Below are 23856 nucleotides of genomic sequence, written 5' to 3'. Positions count from 1 at the left end.
TAGCCCTTATAATTACACCAAACTTTGTAAACGTGCGCAAACACATTAAATACCTCTAAAGTGACTCCCTGAATCAATTCAGGACATAGATTGACATATTGAAATTTTTGGGTTTTTTGTGCCACAGGACAATTTTCCACTGAAAATACGGGAAGAGTAAATTCCTCCTATAGCCCTTATAATTACACAAAACTGAAAATACGGGAAGAGTAAATTCCTCCTATAGCCCTTATAATTACACAAAACTTTGTAAATGTGCGCAAACACATTAAATACCTCTAAAGTGACTCCCTGAATCAATTCAGGACATAGATTGACATATTGAAATTTTTGGGGATTTTTAAGTCATAGGGCCGAACCTGCGGATTTTCCACTGAAAATATGGGAAGAATTAAATTCCTCCTATAGCCTTTATAATTACACCAAGCTTCGTAAACGTGCACAAACACATTAAATACCTCTAAAGTGACTCCCTAAATCAATTCAGGACATAGATTGACATATTGAAATTTTTGGGATTTTTGAGTCACAGGGCCGGACCTGCGAATTTTCCACTGAAAATATGGGAAGAATTAAATTCCTCCTATAGCCATTATAATTACACCAAGCTTTGTAAACGTGCACAAACACATTAAATACCTCTAAAGTGACTCCCTGAATTAATTCAGGACATAGATTGACCTCTAAAGTGACTCCCTGAATCAATTCAGGACATAGATTGACCTCTAAAGTGACTCCCTGAATCAATTCAGGACATAGATTGACATATTGAAATTCTTGGGATTTTTAAGTCACAGGGCCGGACCTGCGGATTTTCCACTGAAAATATGGGAAGAGTTAAATTCCTCCTATAGCCCTTATAATTAAACCAAACTTTGTAAACGTGCGTAAACACATTAAATACCTCTAAAGTGACTCCCTGAATCAATTCAGGACATAGATTGACATATTGAAATTTTTGGGATTTTTGTGCCACAGGGCCGGACCTGCGGATTTTCCACTGAAAATATGGGAAGAGTTAAACTCCTCCTATAGCCCTTATAATTAAACCAAGCTTTGTAAACCTGCACAAACACATTAAATACCTCTAAAGTGACTCCCTGAATCAATTCAGGACATAGATTGACATATTGAAATTTTTGGGATTTTTGTGCCCCAGGGCCGGACCTGCGAATTTTCCACTGAAAATATGGGAAGAGTTAAATTCCTCCTATAGCCCTTATAATTAAACCAAGCTTTGTAAACCTGCACAAACACATTAAATACCTCTAAAGTGACTCCCTGAATCAATTCAGGACATAGATTGACATATTGAAATTTTTGGGATTTTTGTGCCACAGGGCCGGACCTGCGGATTTTCCACTGAAAATATGGGAAGAGTTAAATTCCTCCTATAGCCCTTATAATTAAACCAAGCTTTGTAAACCTGCACAAACACATTAAATACCTCTAAAGTGACTCCCTGAATCAATTCAGGACATAGATTGACATATTGAAATTTTTGGGATTTTTGTGCCACAGGGCCGGCCGGACCTGCGAATTTTCCACTGAAAATATGGGAAGAGTAAATTCCTCCTATAGCCCCTATAATTAAACCAAACTTTGTAAACGTGCGCAAACACATTAAATACCTCTAAATTGACTCCCTGAATCAATTCAGGGCATAGATTGACATATTGAAATTTTTTGGATTTTTGCGCCACTGCGGATTTTCCACTGAAAATATGGGAAGAGTTAAATTCCTCCTATAGCCCTTATAATTAAACCAAACTTTGTAAACGTGCACAAACACATTAAATACCTCTAAAGTGACTCCCTGAATCAATTCAGGACATAGATTGACATATTGAAATTTTTGGGATTTTTGTGCCCCAGGGCCGGACCTGCGAATTTTCCACTGAAAATATGGGAAGAGTTAAATTCCTCCTATAGCCCTTATAATTAAACCAAACTTTGTAAACGTGCGCAAACACATTAAATACCTCTAAAGTGACTCCCTAAATCAATTCAGGACATAGATTGACATATTGACATTTTTGGGATTTTTGTGCCACAGGGCTGGACCTGCGGATTTTCCACTGAAAATATGGGAAGAGTAAATTCCTCCTATAGCCCTTATAATTACACCAAACTTTGTAAACGTGCGCAAACACATTAAATACCTCTAAAGTGACTCCCTGAATCAATTCAGGACATAGATTGACATATTGAAATTTTTGGGATTTTTAAGTCACAGGGCAGACCTGCGGATTTTCCTCTGAAAATATGAGAAGAGTTAAATTCCTCCTATAGCCCTTATAATTACACCAAACTTTGTAAACGTGCGCAAACACATTAAATACCTCTAAAGTGATTCCCTGAATCAATTCAGGACATAGATTGACATATTGAAATTTTTGGGATTTTTGTGCCGCAGGGCCGGACCTGCTAATTTTCCACTGAAAATACGGGAAGAGTAAATTCCTCCTATAGCCCTTATAATTACACCAAACTTTGTAAACGTGCGCAAACACATTAAATACCTCTAAAGTGACTCCCTGAATCAATTCAGGACATAGATTGACATATTGAAATTTTTGGGATTTTTAAGTCATAGGGCCGAACCTGCGGATTTTCCACTGAAAATATGGGAAGAATTAAATTCATCCTATAGCCTTTATAATTACACCAAGCTTCGTAAACGTGCACAAACACATTAAATACCTCTAAAGTGACTCCCTGAATCAATTCAGGACATAGATTGACATATTGAAATTCTTGGGATTTTTAAGTCACAGGGCCGGACCTGCGGATTTTCCTTTGAAAATATGGGAAGAGTTAAATTCCTCCTATAGCCCTTATAATTAAACCAAACTTTATAAACGTGCGTAAACACATTAAATACCTCTAAAGTGACTCCCTGAATCAATTCAGGACATAGATTGACATATTGAAATTTTTGGGATTTTTGTGCCACAGGGCTGGACCTGCGGATTTTCCACTGAAAATATGGGAAGAGTTAAACTCCTCCAATAGCCCTTATAATTAAACCAAGCTTTGTAAACCTGCACAAACACATTAAATACCTCTAAAGTGACTCCCTGAATCAATTCAGGACATAGATTGACATATTGAAATTTTTGTGATTTTACTGACACAGGGCCGGCCGGACCTGCGAATTTTCCACTGAAAATATGGGAAGAGTAAATTCCTCCTATATCCCCTATAATTAAACCAAACTTTGTAAACGTGCGCAAACACATTAAATACTTCTAAATTGACTCCCTAAATCAATTCAGGGCATAGATTGACATATTGAAATTTTTTGGATTTTTGCGCCACTGCGGATTTTTCACTGAAAATATGGGAAGAGTTAAATTCCTCCTATAGCCCTTATAATTAAACCAAACTTTGTAAACGTGCACAAACACATTATATACCTCTAAAGTGACTCCCTAAATCAATTCAGGACATAGATTGACATATTGAAATTTTTGGGATTTTTGAGTCACAGGGCCGGACCTGCGAATTTTCCACTGAAAATATGGGAAGAGTTAAATTCCTCCTATAGCCATTATAATTACACCAAGCTTTGTAAACGTGCACAAACACATTAAATACCTCTAAAGTGACTCCCTGAATTAATTCAGGACATAGATTGACCTCTAAAGTGACTCCCTGAATCAATTCAGGACATAGATTGACCTCTAAAATGACTCCCTGAATCAATTCAGGACATAGATTGACACATTGAAATTTTTGGGATTTTTGTGCCACCTGCGGATTTTCCACTGAAAATATGGGAAGAGTTAAATTCCTCCTATAGCCATTGTAATTGAACCAAGCTTTGTAAACGTGCACAAACACATTAAATACCTCTAAAGTGACTCCCTGAATCAATTCAGGACATAGATTGACATATTGAAATTTTTGGGATTTTTGTGCCACAGGGCCGGACCTGCGGATTTTCCACTGAAAATATGGGAAGAGTTAAATTCCTCCTATAGCCCTTATAATTGAACCAAGCTTTGTAAACCTGCACAAACACAGTAAATACCTCTAAAGTGACTCCCTGAATCAATTTAGGACATAGATTGACATATTGAAATTTTGGGGATTTTTAAGTCACAGGGCCGAACCTGCGGATTTTCCACTGAAAATATGGGAAGAGTTAAATTCCTCCTATATCTCTTATAATTAAACCAAACTTAGGAAACGTGCGCAAACACATTAAATACCTCTAAAGTGACTCCCTGAATCAATTCAGGACATAGATTGACATATTGAAATTTTTGGGCCGGACCTGCAGATTTTCCTCTGAAAATATGAGAAGAGTTAAATTCCTCCTATAGCCCTTATAATTAAACCAAGCTTTGTAAACCTGTGCAAACACATTAAATACCTCTAAAGTGACTTCCTGGATCAATTCAGGACATAGATTGACATATTGAAATTTTTGGGATTTTTAAGTCACAGGGCCGGACCTGCGGATTTTCCACTGAAAATATGGGAAGAGTTAAATTCCTCCTATAGCCCTTATAATTACACCAAGCTTTGTAAACGTGCACAAACACATTAAATACCTCTAAAGTGACTCCCTGAATCAATTCAGGACATATTTTGACATTTTGAAATTTTTGGGATTTTTAAGTCACAGGGCCGGACCTGCGGATTTTCCACTGAAAATATGGGAAGAGTTAAATTCCTCCTATAGCCCTTATAATTACACCAAGCTTTGTAAACGTGCACAAATACATTAAATACCTCTAAAGTGACTCCCTGTATCAATTCAGGACATAGATTGACATATTGAAATTTTTGGGATTTTTAAGTCACAGGGCCGGACCTGCGGATTTTCCACTGAAAATATGGGAAGAGTTAAATTCCTCCTATAGCCCTTATAATTACACCAAACTTTGTAATCCTGCACAAACGCATTAAATACCTCTAAAGTGACTCCCTGAATCAATTCAGGACATAGATTGACATACTGAAATTTTTGGGATTTTTAAGTCACAGGGCCGGACCTGCGGATTTTCCACTGAAAATATGTGAAGAGTTAAATTCCTCCTATAGCCCTTATAATTACACCAAACTTTGTAAACCTGCAGAAACACATTAAATACCTCTAAAGTGACTCCCTGAATCAATTCAGGACATGGATTGACATATTGAAATTTTTGGGATTTTTAAGTCACAGGGCCGGACCTGCGGATTTTCCACTGAAAATATGGGAAGAGTTAAATTCCTCCTATAGCCCTTATAATTAAACCAAACTTTGTAAACGTGCGTAAACACATTAAATACCTCTAAAGTGACTCCCTGAATCAATTCAGGACATAGATTGATATCTTGAAATTTTTGGGATTTTTAAGTCACAGGGCTGGACCTGCGGATTTTCTACTGAAAATATGAGAAGAGTTAAATTCATCCTAGATCCTTATAATTAAACCAAGCTTTGTAAACCTGCACAAACACATTAAATACCCCTAAAGTGACTCCCTGAATCAATTCAGGACATAGATTGACATATTGAAATTTTTCGGATTTTTAAGTCACAGGGCTGGACCTGCGGATTTTCCACTGAAAATATGGGAAGAGTTAAATTCCTCCTATAGCCCTTATAATTACACCAAACTTTGTAAATGTGCGCAAACACATTAAATACCTCTAAAGTGACTCCCTGAATCAATTCAAGACATAGATTGACATATTGAAATTTTTGGGATTTTTAAGTCACAGGGCCGGACCTGCGGATTTTTTACTGAAAATATGAGAAGAGTTAAATTCCTCCTAGATCCTTATGATTAAACCAAGCTTTGTAAACCTGCACAAACACATTAAATACCCCTAAAGTGACTCCCTGAATCAATTCAGGACATAGATTGACATATTGAAATTTTTCGGATTTACAGGGCGGACCTGCGGATTTTCCTCTGAAAATATGAGAAGAGTTAAATTCGTCCTATAGCCCTTATAATTACACCAAACTTTGTAAATGTGCGCAAACACATTAAATACCTCTAAAGTGACTCCCTGAATCAATTCAGGACATAGATTGACATCTTGAAATTTTTGGGATTTTTAAGTCACAGGGCGGGACCTGCGGATTTTCTACTGAAAATATGAGAAGAGTTAAATTCATCCTAGATCCTTATAATTAAACCAAGCTTTGTAAACCTGCACAAACGCATTAAATACCCCTAAAGTGACTCCCTGAATCAATTCAGGACATAGATTGACATATTGAAATTTTTCGGATTTTTAAGTCACAGGGCTGGACCTGCGGATTTTCCACTGAAAATATGGGAAGAGTTAAATTCCTCCTATAGCCCTTATAATTAAACCAAACTTTGAAAACGTGCGCAAACACATTAAATACCTCTAAAGTTACTCCCTGAATCAATTCAAGACATAGATTGACATATTGAAATTTTTGGGATTTTTAAGTCACAGGGCCGGACCTGCGGATTTTTTACTGAAAATATGAGAAGAGTTAAATTCCTCCTAGATCCTTATGATTAAACCAAGCTTTGTAAACCTGCACAAACACATTAAATACCCCTAAAGTGACTCCCTGAATCAATTCAGGACATAGATTGACATATTGAAATTTTTGGGATTCTTAAGTCACAGGGCCGAACTTGCGGATTTTCCTCTGAAAATATGAGAAGAGTTAAATTCCTCCTATAGCCCTTATAATTAAACCAAACTTTGTAAACCTGCACAAACACATTAAATACCTCTAAATTGACTCCCTGAATCAATTCAGGACATAGATAGACTTATTAAAATTTTTGGGATTTTTAAGTCACAGGGCGGGACCTGCGGATTTTCCACTAAAAATATGGGAAGAGTTAAATTCCTCCTATAGCCCTTCTAATTACACCAAGCTTTGTAAACGTGCGCAAACACATTAACCCTTGATAGGTATGCTACTCGGACACCCCTTTAAGGGTATACTCGGTCGTGAACGACCCCGACTCCGAAAAAAATTCAGGAAAAATTTAGTTATGCATCAATCTGTATTGTTTGACTTGCTAAAAATACTTCAAAGAATGCTAAAAATTACTGAAAATATAAATGATACCCATCTACAAAATAACTATTTATTGAAAATATATTAAAAATTTAAGTATACAAAAAAAAAGACGACGTAAATATTCACAAAAAATAGAAATATACATATACACATAAATCCCTATAGGGACACCTTCTTAGATGGCAAAGCAACAGCGTGTAATTGCTGGAAATGAGTTGGACCCATTGAAGTCAAGATCTGAAATGAGAAAAAAAGGGTAAATTTTTTTGGCCAATAAAATTTGTCCAAATTTCATGAATTTTTTGGAGTACCCAAATGAGATAGGAAGAGGCTAATTTTTTTATAGAATAAACTCATATTATCCTAGAACAGAAATACATAATAAAATGTGCACTAAGATGTAATTTACTGTTATAACGGCCTAGTTCACAATGTAAATTTCTTATGAAAACCATTGTATCTCCTATAAAATATGATATTTATGCATTGAATTATACCAAAATATCACAAATTCTATACAGAACAAGAATATATAGAGATATGCCAACTTACCTTTCGGGTATGTCAACAAAATGGCCGCAGACCGCAACAACTCTTACAGCCCAATCTACCACTTGGAATGAAGAATGGGGTTGCAAGCTCCATATTATCATCATCTCTTTTTAACTCCACAAGAAGTGTGTTGATGACATCCATGCCGAGGGAATACTGTCTGCTGGCCATTATTGAAGATAAATTCAAAATAAATAGAAAAAAAATCAAATTTGCAAAAAACCCAAAAAAATCAGAAATTAGCATTTGAGGGAAAATGGACCTCATGGCAATATATGGCATCTAAGCCAAAACCAATGTCATGCAAGTGGTAGACACACCATCCACCCACACTTTCCAACTATAAAGAACCAAACAAGTATCAACACTGTTCGACAATTTATAATTATGTGATAACTTTGCTGTTTGATCACTTACCCCTATAAAGGTATTCAGGGTTGAGGTCGACCCCTGGGGGGGGGGGGGGGGTAAAAAAACGGGGAAGGAGGGAAGTTAGACGAAAATCAGTCCTAAAGCAGACAATGGCATGTAGACTAGTCACCCCTTGCAGGTCGATCACTTCCATATTCGAGACAGCTGATGATTTATGGGGAAAAAACAGGTTTTGAAAATGCTGTAGGGGTCGCAAACAACCCATCATACCTTTCCAGGGTTAAATACCTCTAAACTGACTCCCTGAATCAATTCAGGACATAGATTGACACATTGAAATTTTTGGGATTTTTGTGCCACCTGCAGATTTTCCACTGAAAATATGGGAAGAGTTAAATTCCTCCTATAGCCCTTGTAATTGAACCAAGCTTTGTAAACGTGCACAAACACATTAAATACCTCTAAAGTGACTCCCTGAATCAATTCAGGACATAGATTGACATATTGAAATTTTTGGGATTTTTGTGCCACAGGGCCGGACCTGCGGATTTTCCACTGAAAATATGGGAAGAGTTAAATTCCTCCTATAGCCCTTATAATTGAACCAAGCTTTGTAAACCTGCACAAACACAGTAAATACCTCTAAATTGACTCCCTGAATCAATTTAGGACATAGATTGACATATTGAAATTTTGGGGATTTTTAAGTCACAGGGCCGAACCTGCGGATTTTCCACTGAAAATATGGGAAGAGTTAAATTCCTCCTATAGCTCTTATAATTAAACCAAACTTAGTAAACGTGCGCAAACACATTAAATACCTCTAAAGTGACTCCCTGAATCAATTCAGGACATAGATTGACATATTGAAATTTTTGGGCCGGACCTGCAGATTTTCCTCTGAAAATATGAGAAGAGTTAAATTCCTCCTATAGCCCTTATAATTACACCAAGCTTTGTAAACGTGCACAAACACATTAAATACCTCTAAAGTGACTCCCTGAATCAATTCAGGACATAGATTGACATATTGAAATTTTTGGGATTTTCCACTGAAAATATGTGAAGAGTTAAATTCCTCCTATAGCCCTTGTAATTACACCAAACTTTGTAAACGTGCGCAAACACATTAAATACCTCTAAAGTGACTCCCTGAATCAATTCAGGACATGGATTGACATATTGAAATTTTTGGGATTTTTAAGTCACAGGGCCGGACCTGCGGATTTTCCTCTGAAAATATGAGAAGAGTTAAATTCCTCCTGTAGCCCTTATAATTATGCCAAACTTTGTAAACGTGCTCAAACACATTAAATACCTCTAAAGTGACTCCCTGAATCAATTCAGGGCATAGATTGACATATTGAAATTTTTGGGATTTTTAAGTCACTGGGCCGGACCTGCGGATTTTCCACTGAAAATATGGGAAGAATTAAATTCCTCCTATAGCCCTTGTAATTAAACCAAACTTTGTAAACCTGCACAAACACATTAAATACTTCTAAAGTGACTCCCTGAATCAATTCAGGGCATAGATTGACATATTGAAATTTTTGGGATTTTTAAGTCACTGGGCCGGACCTGCGGATTTTCCACTGAAAATATGGGAAGAATTAAATTCCTCCTATAGCCCTTGTAATTAAACCAAACTTTATAAACCTGCACAAACACATTAAATACTTCTAAAGTGACTCCCTGAATCAATTCAGGGCATAGATTGACATATTGAAATTTTTGGGATTTTTAAGTCACTGGGCCGGACCTGCGGATTTTCCACTGAAAATATGGGAAGAATTAAATTCCTCCTATAGCCCTTGTAATTACACCAAACTTTGTAAACCTGCAGAAACACATTAAATACTTCTAAAGTGACTCCCTGAATCAATTCAGGGCATAGATTGACATATTGAAATTTTTGGGATTTTTAAGTCACTGGGCCGGACCTGCGGATTTTCCACTGAAAATATGGGAAGAATTAAATTCCTCCTATAGCCCTTGTAATTACACCAAACTTTGTAAACCTGCAGAAACACATTAAATACTTCTAAAGTGACTCCCTGAATCAATTCAGGGCATAGATTGACATATTGAAATTTTTGGGATTTTTAAGTCACTGGGCCGGACCTGCGGATTTTCCACTGAAAATATGGGAAGAATTAAATTCCTCCTATAGCCCTTATAATTACACCAATCTTTGTAAACGTGCACAAACACATTAAATACCTCTAAAGTGACTCCCTGAATCAATTCAGGACATAGATTGACATATTGAAATTTTTAGGATTTTTGTGCCACAGGGCCGGACCTGCGGATTTTCCACTGAAAACATGGGAAGAGTTAAATTTATTCCATAGCCCTTATAATTACACCAAACTTTGTAAACATGGACAAACACAAAAAATACCTCTAAAGTGACTCCCTGATTACCCCTGCTTTTCCTGCTTGCTAATACTCCTATGTAAAGAGTTTCAAGTTTTTATAGCTAGGAAAATGCAAATTATTCCAAATTAGTCCTTTGTCATTCTATTTTACATGTAAGCACCAATAACTTTTGGAATAATTTCGTGTTTGCTTTGTTTGGCAATTTTACCTAATGTAGAAATATATCATTTATATAAATGATTTATCTGTTTCAAGTCTTTTTTAAACATTAATTTGATTTTATAATAGGGAGAAAACAAAAGGAGAAGAGAAATCGCAACTTCTGTCAGAGTGGGTGGTTATGCGAGAAGTTATATGGATGCTGATGAATCCTGTGTCTGCCCACATCTTCCAGCTGAATGAGAAAGGAGATTTTGTTATGGAAAATAAAGTAACAATTCCAAGCTTGACTCGTGTAAGTCTCTCTTGTATATTTTATTATTTATGAATATTATAAGGATTTAGTTAAGCTCTCTTTTGATTAAGAAGACAATGAACTCTGTAAATGTACCCTTTTTGTGGTAGTTTCTCTGACTCAACACTGATAAATCTTAGGCCATTGACGACTCCATTAACTTTTGAAGATGATCTGGTCTAGATTCCAATTCTAGATCCGGATTTGCATTTTTTTTTTTTTTTTTGTCAACATCATCCTCTACCCGAGGTCAGAAATCTCTGATTGCTCGTTTATGTTATATGATAGTCTTCATTATACTGTAGTTCATTTAACCTCAAGAATGATTGAACATTATTAATGCAATACTTAAAAAGTAGGATTTTATTTTTTGTTAATTACACTTCCCTTCAAATTCTTTTTTGTTTTTCTTTTTACTTATAGAAATCATATAGTTAGATATATATTGATGAATCACCTCAATTTCTAGTTTTGTTGATGATTTCATGAGTAAAGTCTATAGATTTTAACTATTTTGAAAACTTCTTTTTTTCAGGGAGCATTTATATCCCTCCTAGAGGATCTCTGTTTACCTCTAAAGCAGTTAAGGGAGTTGGATTTATTTACGAGAGGCATTGACGGATCTGCAGGCTGTTCACAAACGCCGGTAACATTACGTGCATATGTTAACGGATTAAGATTCTGGCGGAGAGAATTCCGGATGCACCTCGCTTCTCTAGAACGTACTGTAATAAAACAAGGTTTGTATTTGGCCATTTTACTTATTGAAGCTTTACGGGAGGGGACTGTTGTATGGTTTATTCATTGGAAATGTGTGTGAAAGAATGATTTTGATGAAGGTTGGTGTTCTTTTTTATTCACACATGATTTTGATGAAGGTTGGTGTTCTTTTTTATTTACACATGGTTTTGATGAAGGTTGGTGTTCTTTTTTATTTACTTATCCTCCCAAGATCTATTGGCACCAATTCAGATAATGATACTTAGAAATTCACTTATATCTGGCAAACAAAGTAAGTTCACAAAAAAGATAGAGATTAGACCTTCAGATACAGATTATTTATTACTGGTTGTTCTCGGTTGAAAGAAAGTCCTCTCCTATACCCCTCTTGCTCCCATAGACCTTTGATTTTAAAGACAACAATTGCTTCATAGATTTTACTCAAATGAAGTGAAATGTTGAGTTGAAAATATCTAATGTTGTCATTTTATGTCTTTAAAGAAAAAGCTTTGAAATAAAAAGTGCACAATTTTTTATGTTGGAAAATAAGAGGTGCATCAGATTATCACATTTATTATGTAAATTCTAAATTAATGTTTAATCTAGAATTACATAATATCTATCTATCTATTGACTAAAGCCCTTCCCCTAATTTGGGAGGTGAGGGGGTGGTTAGCCATCATAAAAAGGGGGGGGGGGGGAATAATCTTCGCTCCTCTAAACCTAACGAGATATTCAGCCAAGTTTAGTTGGAACTGCTATGGTGCCACAGCCCAATCTCTCCCGTCATCCAGCGCAAATGAAGCTTCATATGCTGAATCCCATACTGCTGGTACTCTAGCAGTCACCAAGGTGACTGGAGGAAACAGCAAGGCTTATCAGAAGTGTGTCACAATTGATCACCATTCATTTCTATTGCGATCACACTTTTTTGTCACTCTCGCATCTATCGTCCTATCACCTAGAGCTTTCTTCACTCCATCCATCCACCCAAACTTTGGCCCTCCTCTTGTACTTCTCCCATCAACTCTAGTGTTCATCACCTTCTTCAGCAGACAGTCAATTTCTATTCTCTACATGGCCAAACCTCCTCATCACATTCATATCAACTCTAATTGCTAATTTATCTCTTACACCTCTTCTAACCCTCACTACTTTGTTTCTAACCCTATCTAATGGAGATACACCAGCCACACTCCTCACGTTTAATCTTGAACACATTAAATTTCTGCCTCTCCATGACTTTCATTCCCCACAACTCCGATCCATACATTACAGTTTGTACAATCACTTTCTCATACAGAACTCTGTTTACATCCATGTCTAACCCTCTATTTTTTACCAGTCCCTTCACTGCCCCCAACACTTTACATCCTTAACTCACCTTGACGTACATCTGCTTCCACTTTACCATTTGCAGAAATAACAGACCTCAAGTACTTAAACTGATCTAATGCCTAATGATGGAGTGGAAGCAGATGTACGTCAGAGAATGAATGAAGGATACATAGTGTTGGGGACAGTTAAGGGAGTGGTAAAAAATAGTGGGTTGGGCATGAATGTAAAGAGAGTTCTGTATTAGAAAGTGATTGTACCAATTGTGATGTATGGATCGGAGTTGTGGGGAATGAAAGTGACGGAGAGACAGAAATTGAATGTGTTTGAGATGAAGTGTCTAAGGAGTATGGCTGGTGTATCTCAAGTAGATAGGGTTAGGAATGAAGTAGTGAGGGTGAGAACGGGTGTAGGTAATGATTTAGCAGCTAGAGTGGATATGAATGTGTTGAGGTGGTTTGGCCATGTTGAGAGAATGGAAAATGGCTGTCTGCTAAAGAAGGTGATGAATGCAAGAGTTGATGGGAGAAGTATAAGAGGAAGGCCAAGGTTTGGGTGGATGGATGGAGTGAAGAAAACTCTGGGTGATAGGAGGGTAGATGAGAGAGGGAAGAAAGCTTGCTAGAAATAGGGATGAATGGCAAGCAATTGTGACGCAGTTCCAGTAGGTCCTGCTGCTTCCTCCGGTGCATTGGATGACCGCGAAGATAGCAGCAGTAGGGGAATCAACATTATGAAGCTTCATCTGTGGTGGATAATGTGGGAGGTTGGGCTGTGGCACCCTAGCAGTACCAGCCGAACTCGGTTGAGTCCCTTGTCAGGCTGGCAGGAACATAGAGAGGAAAGGTCCTCTTTTGTTTCGTTTGTTTGATGTAGGCTACCCTCCAAAATTGGGGGAAGTACTTTGGTATATGTATATATGTATGTACTTCCTAAACTAACTGTCTGTTCAACATGACATTGAACCTAGCACCTCCCTCCTTTCTCATGCGTCTTACAGCCTTATTTTGACCCACATTAACTCTCAACTAACTACTCTTACACACCCTCCCAAACTCTGTCACTAATCGAGTCTACAATCAATTTAGTATCATCTGCAAACGACACTTGATTCACCTCTCACTCATGATCACTCTTATCTATCAGTGTCAATCCTCGACCAAGCACTTGAGCATTCACCTCTCTCAACAACTCCATTAACAAACAAATTGAACAACCATGGCAACATCACACATCTGTCTCAGCCCCATAAACAAACAAATTGAACAACCATGGGGACATAACACATTCCTGTCTTTTCCCCATCAACAAACAAATTGAACAACCATGGCAACATCACACATTTCTGTCTCACCCCCATCAACAAACAAATTGAACAACCATAGGACATCACACATTCCTGTTTCACCCCCATCAACAAACAAATTTAACAACCATGGCAACATCACACATATCTGTCTCAGCCCCATCAACAAACGAATTGAACAACCTTTGGGACATCACACATTCTTGTCTTTTCCCCATCAACAAACAAATTGAATATCCATGGGGACATCACACATATCTGTCTCAGCCCCATCAACAAACAAATTGAACACCCTTGGGGACGTCACACATTTCTGTCTCAGCCCTATCAACAAATAAATTGAACAACCATGCAGACATCACACATTCCTCTCTCACCCCCATCAACAAACAAATTGAACAACCATGGCATTATCACGCATATCTGTCTCACTCCCATCAACAAACAAATTGAACAACCATAGGGACATCACACATTTCTGTCTCAGCCCCATCAACAAACAAATTGAACAACCATGGCAACATCACACATATCTGTCTCAGCCCCGTCAACAAAAAAATTGAACAACCATTGGGACATCACACATTCCTGTCTTTTCCCCATCAAGAAACAAATTGAATAACCATGGCAACATCACACATTCCTGTCTTTTCCCCATCAACAAACAAATTGAACAACCATGGGGACATCACACATTTCTGTCTTGGCCCCATCAACAAACAAATTGAACAACCATGGCAACATCACACATATCTGTCTCAGCCCCATCAACAAACGAATTGAACAACCATGGCAACATCACACATATCTGTCTCAGCCCCATCAACAAACGAATTGAATAACCATGGGGACATCGCACATTCCTGTCTTTTCCCCATCAACAAACAAATTGAACACCCTTGGGGACGTCACATATTTCTGTCTCAGCCCTATCAACAAACAAATTGAACAACCATGGGGACATCACACATTCCTCTCTCACCCCCATCAACAAACAAATTGAACAACCATGGCAACCTCACACATATGTCTCACCCCCATCAACAAACAAATTGAATAACCAGAGGGACATCACACATTTCTGTCTCAGCCCCGTCCACAAACAAATTGAACAACCATTGGGACATCACACATTCCTGTCTTTTCCCCATTAACAAACAAATTGAATAACCATGGCAACATCACACATTCCTGTCTTTTCCCCATCAACAAACAAATTGGACAACCATGGGGACATCATACATTTCTGTCTCAGCCCCATCAACAAACAAATTGAACAACCATGGCAGCATCACACATTCCTGTCTCACCCCCCATCAACAAACAAATTGAACAACCATGGCAACATCACACATTCCTGTCTCACCCCCCATCAACAAACAAATTGAACAACCATGGCAAAATCACACATGTCTGTCTCAGCCCCATCAACAAACAAATTGAACAACCATGGCAACATCACACATTCCTGTCTCACCCCCCATCAACAAACAAATTGAACAACCATGGCAACATCACATATTTGTCTGACACCCATCAACAAACAAATTGAATAACCCTAGGGACATCACACATTCCTGTCTTTTCCCCATCAACAAACGAATTGAATAACCATGGCAACATCACACATTCCTGTATCACCCCCCATCAACAAACAAATTGAACAACCATGGCAACATTACATATTCGTCTGACACCCATCAACAAACAAATTGAATAACCATAGGGACATCACACATTCCTGTCTTTTCCCCATCAACAAACAAATTGAACAACCATGGCAACATCACACATTCCTGTCTCACCACCCATAAACAAACAAATTGAACAACCATGGCAACATCACACATATCTGTCTCAGCCCCATCAACAAACAAATTGAACAACCGTTGGGACATTACACATTCCTGTCTTTTCCCCATCAACAAACAAATTGAACAGCCATGGCAACATCACACATATCTGTCTCATCCCAATCAACAAACAAATGAACAATCATGGCAACATCACACATTCCTGTCTCACCCCCCATCAACAAACAAATTGAACAACCATGGCAACATCACACATTTCTGTCTCACTCCCATCAACAAACAATTAGAACAACCATAGGGACATCACACATTCCTGTCTTTTCCCCATCAACAAACAAATTGAAAAACGATGGGAACATCACACATTCCTGTGTCAGCCCCATCAACAAACAAATTGAACAGCCATGGGGGTCACACTTTCCTGTCTTTTCCCCATCAACAAACAAATTGAACAACCATGGCAACATCACACATATCTATCTCAGCCCCATCAACAAACAAATTGAACAATCATGGGAACATCACAAATTCCTGTCTTTCCCCCATTAACAAAAAAATTGAACAACCATGGCAACATCACACATTTGTCTCACTCCCATCAACAAAAAATTTGAACAACCATAGGGACATCACACATTCCTGTCTTTTCCCCATCAACAAACAAATTGAACAACGATGGGGACATCACACATATCTTTCTCAGCCCCATCAACAAACAAATTGAACAACCATGCAGACATCACACATTCCTGTCTCACCCCCATCAACAAACAAATTGAACAACCATAGGGACATCACACATTCCTGTCTCACCCCCATCAACAAACAAATTGAACAACCATGGCAACATCACACATATCTGTCTCAGCCCCATCAACAAACAAATTGAACAACCATGGCAACATCACACATTCCTGTCTCACCCCCATCAACAAAGAAATTGAACAACCATAGGGACACTCACATTCCTGTCTTTTCCCCATCAACAAACAAATTGAATAACCATGGCAACATCACACTCTCTTGTCTCATCCCCTCTCTCACTGGAAACCACTCACTCGCTTCATTTCCTGTACTAACACACGCTTTACTGCTTATGTATACACACTTTACTGCTTGGAACAACCTTCCACTAATTCTATATAACCTCATCCCGTTCCACATCACTTCCCTTATCAACTCTATCTTAGGCTTTCTCCAGATCCTTGAATGCAACATACACCTTTTCTTTTGCTAAATATTTCTTGCATATCTGCCTAACTGTAAAAATGTGATCCATGCATCTCCTACCTTTTCTAAAACCATCCTGTATTTATAAAATGGCCTCCTCTCTTTTATCCTCAACCTTATTAATTAACACTCTACCATGTACTTTTCCAACCACTCTCAACAAACTAATACCCCTTGAATAACAACACCCATGCACATCTCCCTTACCTTTGTATAGTGTAACATTACATGCACATACCTAGTTCACTGGTACCATTGACATGAAATATAAATTAAACAATCTCACTAACCATTCAAGTTTAGTTGCACCCCTTTCCTTTAACATCTCAGCCCTCACACCATCCATACCAGGTGCTTTTCCTGCTCTCCTTTCACAAAACATCACTTCACCCTTCCCTTTTATCTTTGTCTCACAGGTGCGGGGATTCCTAGTCCCCTCATCCCGTCCCTCTTAGTTGCCTCTTACGACGTGCAGGGATACGTTGATGCTATTCTAATTGTTGTTAATACTGCTTAAAACAAATAGCTTGGTATTAACAGATGTATGTTTAATCGTTGCATATGGAATTCCTCTGGATCCAGGAGCTCTACCATTACAAGTACCAAGTGTGGAATCAAATTCCCTTTCAGTAAAAGGAGAATAATATAAGAAAAGAAAACTATTCACTCATGCTAAATTAAGAATAATAAAATTTCATAATCTTTTCTGATTACTGTTTCACATGTAGATATTACTGTGGTTTTCATCACTAGTTTTATACCAATTATTACATTGATAAATACATAATTATTTAAAGCCTAGTTAAATTAAGTGGTAAAAGGGTTTTTTGTCTCGCCATGATCAGCAAAGCTATACTAGTCAGAGCCACCAATACTAGGATGGTTTGCTGTGAGTGATCAGAATAGTCTCCACCATAACCAATCCGCATTGGCCAGTGTGGGAATGAAAATGCCAAACCACTGACATGAATAAGGACATGTCTCTGTCCTTTGTCCAGCAGTTGACTAAAAACGGCTGCATTTGTTGAAGTTTAGAGTTAACCAAACTTTAGGTAAATTAGATTATTGTTAGTTATTATCTCTTTCTTCAGTTTTTAAAACATATAATTTATGTTTTTAATTTATTTGAGGTTCTCCTTCCTGATGTCATTTACTACATTCTATTTGAGAATTATTTATCAAGAATTATTTGATGAGTATTTTTGCAATTCCCAAATTTAGTGAATTTAACCCTTTTACCCCTAGGCTATTTGGAAATTTCCAACCCTTAACCCCCAGGGTTTTTTTTTTTCCCAGCAAATTTTGCATTATATTTTTAAATATTTAACTTAGCCGGTGAATATATAGCTGCAACTCTGTTGCTCGACAGACAACTCTACGGAAAAACTCGCCAGCGATCGCTACACAGGTTGCAGGTGTGCCCAACAGCGCCATCTGTCGACCAGATACCCAGCTCTTATGTAAACAAAGACTCAATTTTCTCTCTGTCGACGTGTCGACAAGACGTACTTTACTCGCTGTTGCTAAACTGGAGTTTTTCACATCATATTGGTGAAGTACTATATTCTGGTTTGAGCTTTCACAATGCAGGTGTTTTATCTTCATCTTAAATCTTGAACTCGTTTTGGATAGATTTAATTATGGTGACAAAGAGAGTATGGACTTTCTTTCACTTTTAAATGGCCGACCCTTCCCTTAGACGGAAGTGTGTTTAGGCTTTTAGTAATTATCTTATCACGTTATAAATTATTTATAGATTTTCCTCTATATATTTTATATCTCTCCGCCTTTATTAGGCCTCTTCGATTAACTTTCCATTTATTATAAACATATGAAAATAAATTTTAATGTTTTGTTTATATGCGACCTTTCCTGAGAGTAGGCGGTCCTAACTTGGAAACCGAAGTTAATCAACGTTGAGCCCTTTATATCGTCAATAGCTTTTAAAGAGCTAAGGATTTAAAACTTTTTAAATGTAATATTTTATGAAAGAATTTCTTTGATAGTCTTCGTACTGTTTTCAAAGATGAACTAACGTTTAGTTTATTTATGCTACGCAGTTGTTGACGTTCAGGACGTTCAACATGCGCTCTATCGTTACGATAGAGAGAGAGTGTATCACGGTTTCACTTTGCAGTAAGAGTAAATCGATTCTGACGTTTTGTTCATTCTTTCTTAGCTTAAATGTTTTAAATTCTATTTTAAAGGAACTTTTTATTTGAAAAACCTTTCAGTTTTTTCCTTTAGTCAAATAACATGTTTTTTTTGACGAGATATAATTGGGCTCTTCTCTTAGGTGCGAAATCAAGAGAGATAGAGACGGAGGGAGAGAGAGGAGAGAAAACGTTCCGTTCAAGCGGGTAACATTGTTCTCGAGTTACTCTTGTCCCTAGTCTCTGTACGGGGAGGAAGGATAAAACGTTTTTAGTTTTTTATTCTCGTCCCCAGGCTATGTGCGGTGAGAGATTGAAAACGTAGTTTATATGAACTAGTGTTTAGTCTCTTTCCCAGCCACTGAATATGTTTTCTGTTTTTTGCTGGTATTAATGAGCTTGCATTATTCGACTGATTTCGCAATTACTACCTTTTAATGAAGGGTAGAATTGCGTGTTTCAGGTAGAAATCAGTAAAAGTTTCGATTTCAGTGAAATAAGTGCAAAACAGAAAATCGAAGTGATAAAGTGATATGCGCAAAGTGTTACAGTGTTGCGTCCGAGGGTTCGTCTGTTCGTGCCTGTCGTTCACCTAGTCCGGGACCTCTTGCATGCTCCCAAGCCCAGGGGAGAAGTAATGTCGAACGACTTATGGGTTCGAAAGGCCTTGATCAACGAACAGACGTTTCCCTCTATGGTATCGGGTGTATCTTACCAAGATCTCCCCTACCATAAGACGAGAGAGACGTTTTTTCTCCTCGTCATTCGAAGGCTTTTCGCATAAGAAACCTGTCACAAGGTTTCGAAGCCCTTAAGCGAAAGTCAGTCCTTTCAGGACAGGTCCAGCGTCCTGGTTACAGCCATTAGGACAGCTCTGACCCTATGCAGTCATCGGATAACTGCTCGCCGCCTAACAAAAGCGTAACACAGACTCCGAGAGTCTTTTTTGTTGGCAAAGTGTTGCGGTCACAGACGTTATCCTCGTCTCTTACCACAACCATTTCCGTTGATCCTTAATGGGTTGTATGGCAAGACATGCAGAATATGCTTGCCTCCCTTATGGAAGACTCTTCTGCCGATTAGTCCGTTGAGTCTAGCCGTTTATCTCATCGATATCCTGGCTTTCAGCCAACCTAACGTTCCTTTGTGCTTACTGTTGACGTTGGCGTAGCTAAGTCACGTCAGTCAGGTTGTTTAGAACCACACTCTATGCGGTCTCGTGTGGTTTTTCAGCCGCATTTGGACGTTATGCCACTTGCTGATGCTCCTGTTGACGTTCAAGACGTTCACTAACAATCGGAGTTGACTTGTTTTGACGCTGTGCGTCAACCTCCGCATTCTAGAGTTGTTTTGACTGCTCAGTCTAGGCAGTCAAAGCAGTCTCGAGTGGACGCTGTGCGTCCTCACGCACCTGTTGTGGTTGACAGTTCAGTTGTTGACAGTTCACAGACTGTCAAGCAGTTACATGACGTTGCGTTCTGGTCCGCTACTAATACACCAGTGAGTGTGGACTCTGCTTGTAAAGCATTGCCACCACGGTAGGTCTCTCCCTTGCTTGAGACTCAGCTTTTATCGGACAAGGTTCCTGTAGATGAGGAAGTTGCTGTTCCCCCTCCTACTGATATTCCCTTGAGGACTCTGTCAGATGGAGAGGAGCCTAAAGCTGCTTAGCCCCCTATGGACTTTAATTAAATCATGATGATTTTTTTTAAGGATCTTTGTCCGGATCTTTTTGTAACTGCTGCTCCTCGTTCGCCTAAACGTCAGAGCTTACACTAGGCCTAGCTACTTCGAAGCCGTTGTTTTTAAGCTAGTGCTCTCTCGCTCTCCTAGAGAGCTTTACGTTTGCTAGGCGACTGGTTTTTCACCAGGAGGAGTTTGGGGGATACAGCCTTTGCTTTCCCTTCTTTTAAACTGGCTTATAGAGCGAGAGTCTGATATGACACGAGAGAAGTTCTCGGCTTGGGAGTTCATGCCTCTGCCCAGATAGACTTCTCAAATCTCGTACACTCTCCCTGGCGCCTGGCCAGGAGACGCTCCAAGTTTTTTTTACAGGTCAACTTCACAGCTGTTTTCGAGCCTTTGAAGTTTTGCTGTACAATTATGTCATGAATAAACAAGGCTTTCAGGGATGGAAAGCGGTACCGCCTCAGTCGCTAACCCCGTCTGTTGCCGCACCTGCTCCCGTAGACCCTGAATGGGCTTTGCTGCAAGACATGCAGTCCAAGCTTGCGTCCTTGATAGAGGACTTTAATGCGGAGAAGGTTGCTACCGAACCTTCTGGCCAACAACCTTCCAACCGGTCGGTTGTGCGCCCTGTTGACGCTGAGGTAACCTACTCGCGTCTGCCAGTTGAGGTGGTTCCTCCACCGATGCGACCCAGTGTGGGTTGCCAGCCGCACGTTGACGTTAAGCGACGCTCGGAGGTGGTTGTTGACGTTCAGGACGTTCAACAACCAGCAGAGGTGACTTGTTTTGACGCAGTGCGTCAACCTCAGCAACCCGGTAGGGTGTTGACAGCACAACCCAGACGGTCTAGACAGTCTCGGGTTGACGCTGTGCTTCCTCGCGCACCCATGGTGGTTGACAGTTCACAGACTGTGCAGCAGTTCCATGATGTTGCGTCCGGCTCCGTCACGCATGCACCAGTGCGACCGGACTCAGCGAGCCAGACGTTGCCCACTCCGTTGCCGTTTCCTCATCAGTTTTCGGATGAGGAACCCTCTGATGAGGACGTTGCTGAACAACAAGACGATCAGCCCCCAGAATAGATCAAGCCCTGCTATCCATCCAGAAGATGCTGAAGAAGGAACGCTGCTCAGTCAGGCTGTGGATGAGTCTGGTAGGGACGCTGTCATCCGTGGAACAATTTGTGTCACTAGGAAGACTACACCTCCGTCCTCTTCAATACCATCTAGCTTTTCACTGGAAAGAGGACAAGACGCTAGAAGCGGTCTCGATCCCGGTTTCTGAAAAGATAAAGTCTTGTCTGACTTGGTGGAAGGACAATATCAACCTAAGAGAGGGTCTTCCCCTGGCTGTTCAGACTCCTAACCACGTTCTCTTCTCGGACGCATCGGACGTGGGCTGGGGCGCGACACTAGACGGTCGGGAATGCTCAGGACTGTGGAACTCGAGTCAGAGGAGCATGCATATCAACTGCAAGGAGCTGTTGGCAGTACATCTGGCCTTGAAAAGCTTCAAGTCTCTCCTTCGAGGCAAAGTGGTGGAAGTTAACTCGGACAACACCACGGCCTTGGCGTACATCTCCAAACAAGGAGGTACCCACTCACTGACGTTGTACGAGATCGCAAGGGACCTGCTCATCTGGTCAAAAGGTCAAGACATCTCCCTAGTAACGAGGTTCATCCAAGGCGACTTGAACGTCATAGCAGATTGTCTCAGTCGGAAAGGGCAAGTAATTCCAACCGAATGGACCCTCCACAAGGATGTGTGCAAGAGACTTTGGGCCACTTGGGGTAAACCATCCATAGATCTCTTTGCAACCTCGCTGACCAAGAGGCTTCCAATCTATTGCTCTCCAGTCCCGGACCCAGCAGCAATACATATAGATGCTTTCCTCCTAGATTGGTCACATCTGGATCTCTACGCATTCCCACCGTTCAAGATTGTCAACAAGGTACTGCAGAAGTTCGCCTCTCACGAAGGGACAAGGTTGACGTTAGTTGCTTCCCTCTGGCCCGCGAGAGAATGGTTCACCGAGATACTTCGATGGTTAGTAGACGTTCCCAGTAGTCTTCCTCTAAGGGTAGACCTTCTACGTCAGCCACACGTAAAGAAGGTACTCCAAAGCCTCCACGCTCTTCGTCTGACTGCCTTCAGACTATCGAAAGACTCTCGAGAGCTAGAGGCTTTTCGAAGGAAGCAGCCAGTGCGATTGCTAGAGCAAGGAGAGCGTCTTCCATTAGAGTCTACCAATCGAAGTGGGAAGTCTTCCGAGACTGGTGCAAGTCAGTTTCTGTATCCTCGACCAGTACCTCTGTAGCTCAAATAGCTGATTTTCTCTTATACCTGAGAAAAGGACGATCCCTTTCAGCTCCCACTATCAAGGGCTACAGAAGCATGTTGGCATCGGTCTTCCGGCATAGAGGCTTAGATCTTTCCAAACATAAAGATCTGCAAGACCTCCTTAAGTCTTTTGAGACCACCAAGGAGCGTCGTTTGGCTACCCCTGGATGGAATTTAGACGTGGTACTAAGATTCTTCATGTCAGACAGGTTGGAGCCGTTACAATCAGCCTCCCTGAAAGATCTCACTCATAAGACTCTTTTCCTGGTATGCTTAGCCTCGGCTAAAAGAGTCAGTGAGATTCATGCCTTCAGCAAGAACATCGGATTTTCGTTGGAAAAAGCCACTTGTTCGCTGCAATTGGTTTTCTAGCCAAAAATGAGCTGCCTTCTCGGCCTTGGCCTAAATCTTTCGATATTCCCAGTTTATCGGAGATCGTAGGCAATGAACTAGAAAGAGTCTTATGCCCTGTTAGAGCTCTTAAGTTC

At 39.6% G+C, this 23856-nt stretch overlaps 1 protein-coding gene across 1 annotated transcript in view; it reads left to right on the top strand.

The window, feature by feature from the left end:
• The window catches only part of LOC137630483 (gamma-tubulin complex component 5-like), a 181071-nt gene that overhangs the window by 61163 nt on the left and 96052 nt on the right, over window positions 1-23856 (top strand). The window contains exons 5-6 of the mRNA XM_068361981.1: window positions 10616-10781; window positions 11317-11521. Coding sequence (XP_068218082.1) covers window positions 10616-10781; window positions 11317-11521 — 371 coding nt within the window. The remainder of the gene's footprint in view (window positions 1-10615; window positions 10782-11316; window positions 11522-23856) is intronic.

Source organism: Palaemon carinicauda, chromosome 38 (genome assembly GCF_036898095.1).
Source record: "Palaemon carinicauda isolate YSFRI2023 chromosome 38, ASM3689809v2, whole genome shotgun sequence".
In the NCBI taxonomy this organism is placed as follows: Eukaryota; Metazoa; Arthropoda; class Malacostraca; order Decapoda; family Palaemonidae; genus Palaemon; species Palaemon carinicauda.
The sequence above is the reverse complement of the archived record's forward strand: the minus strand, read 5'-3'. Positions and strand labels throughout refer to the sequence as shown.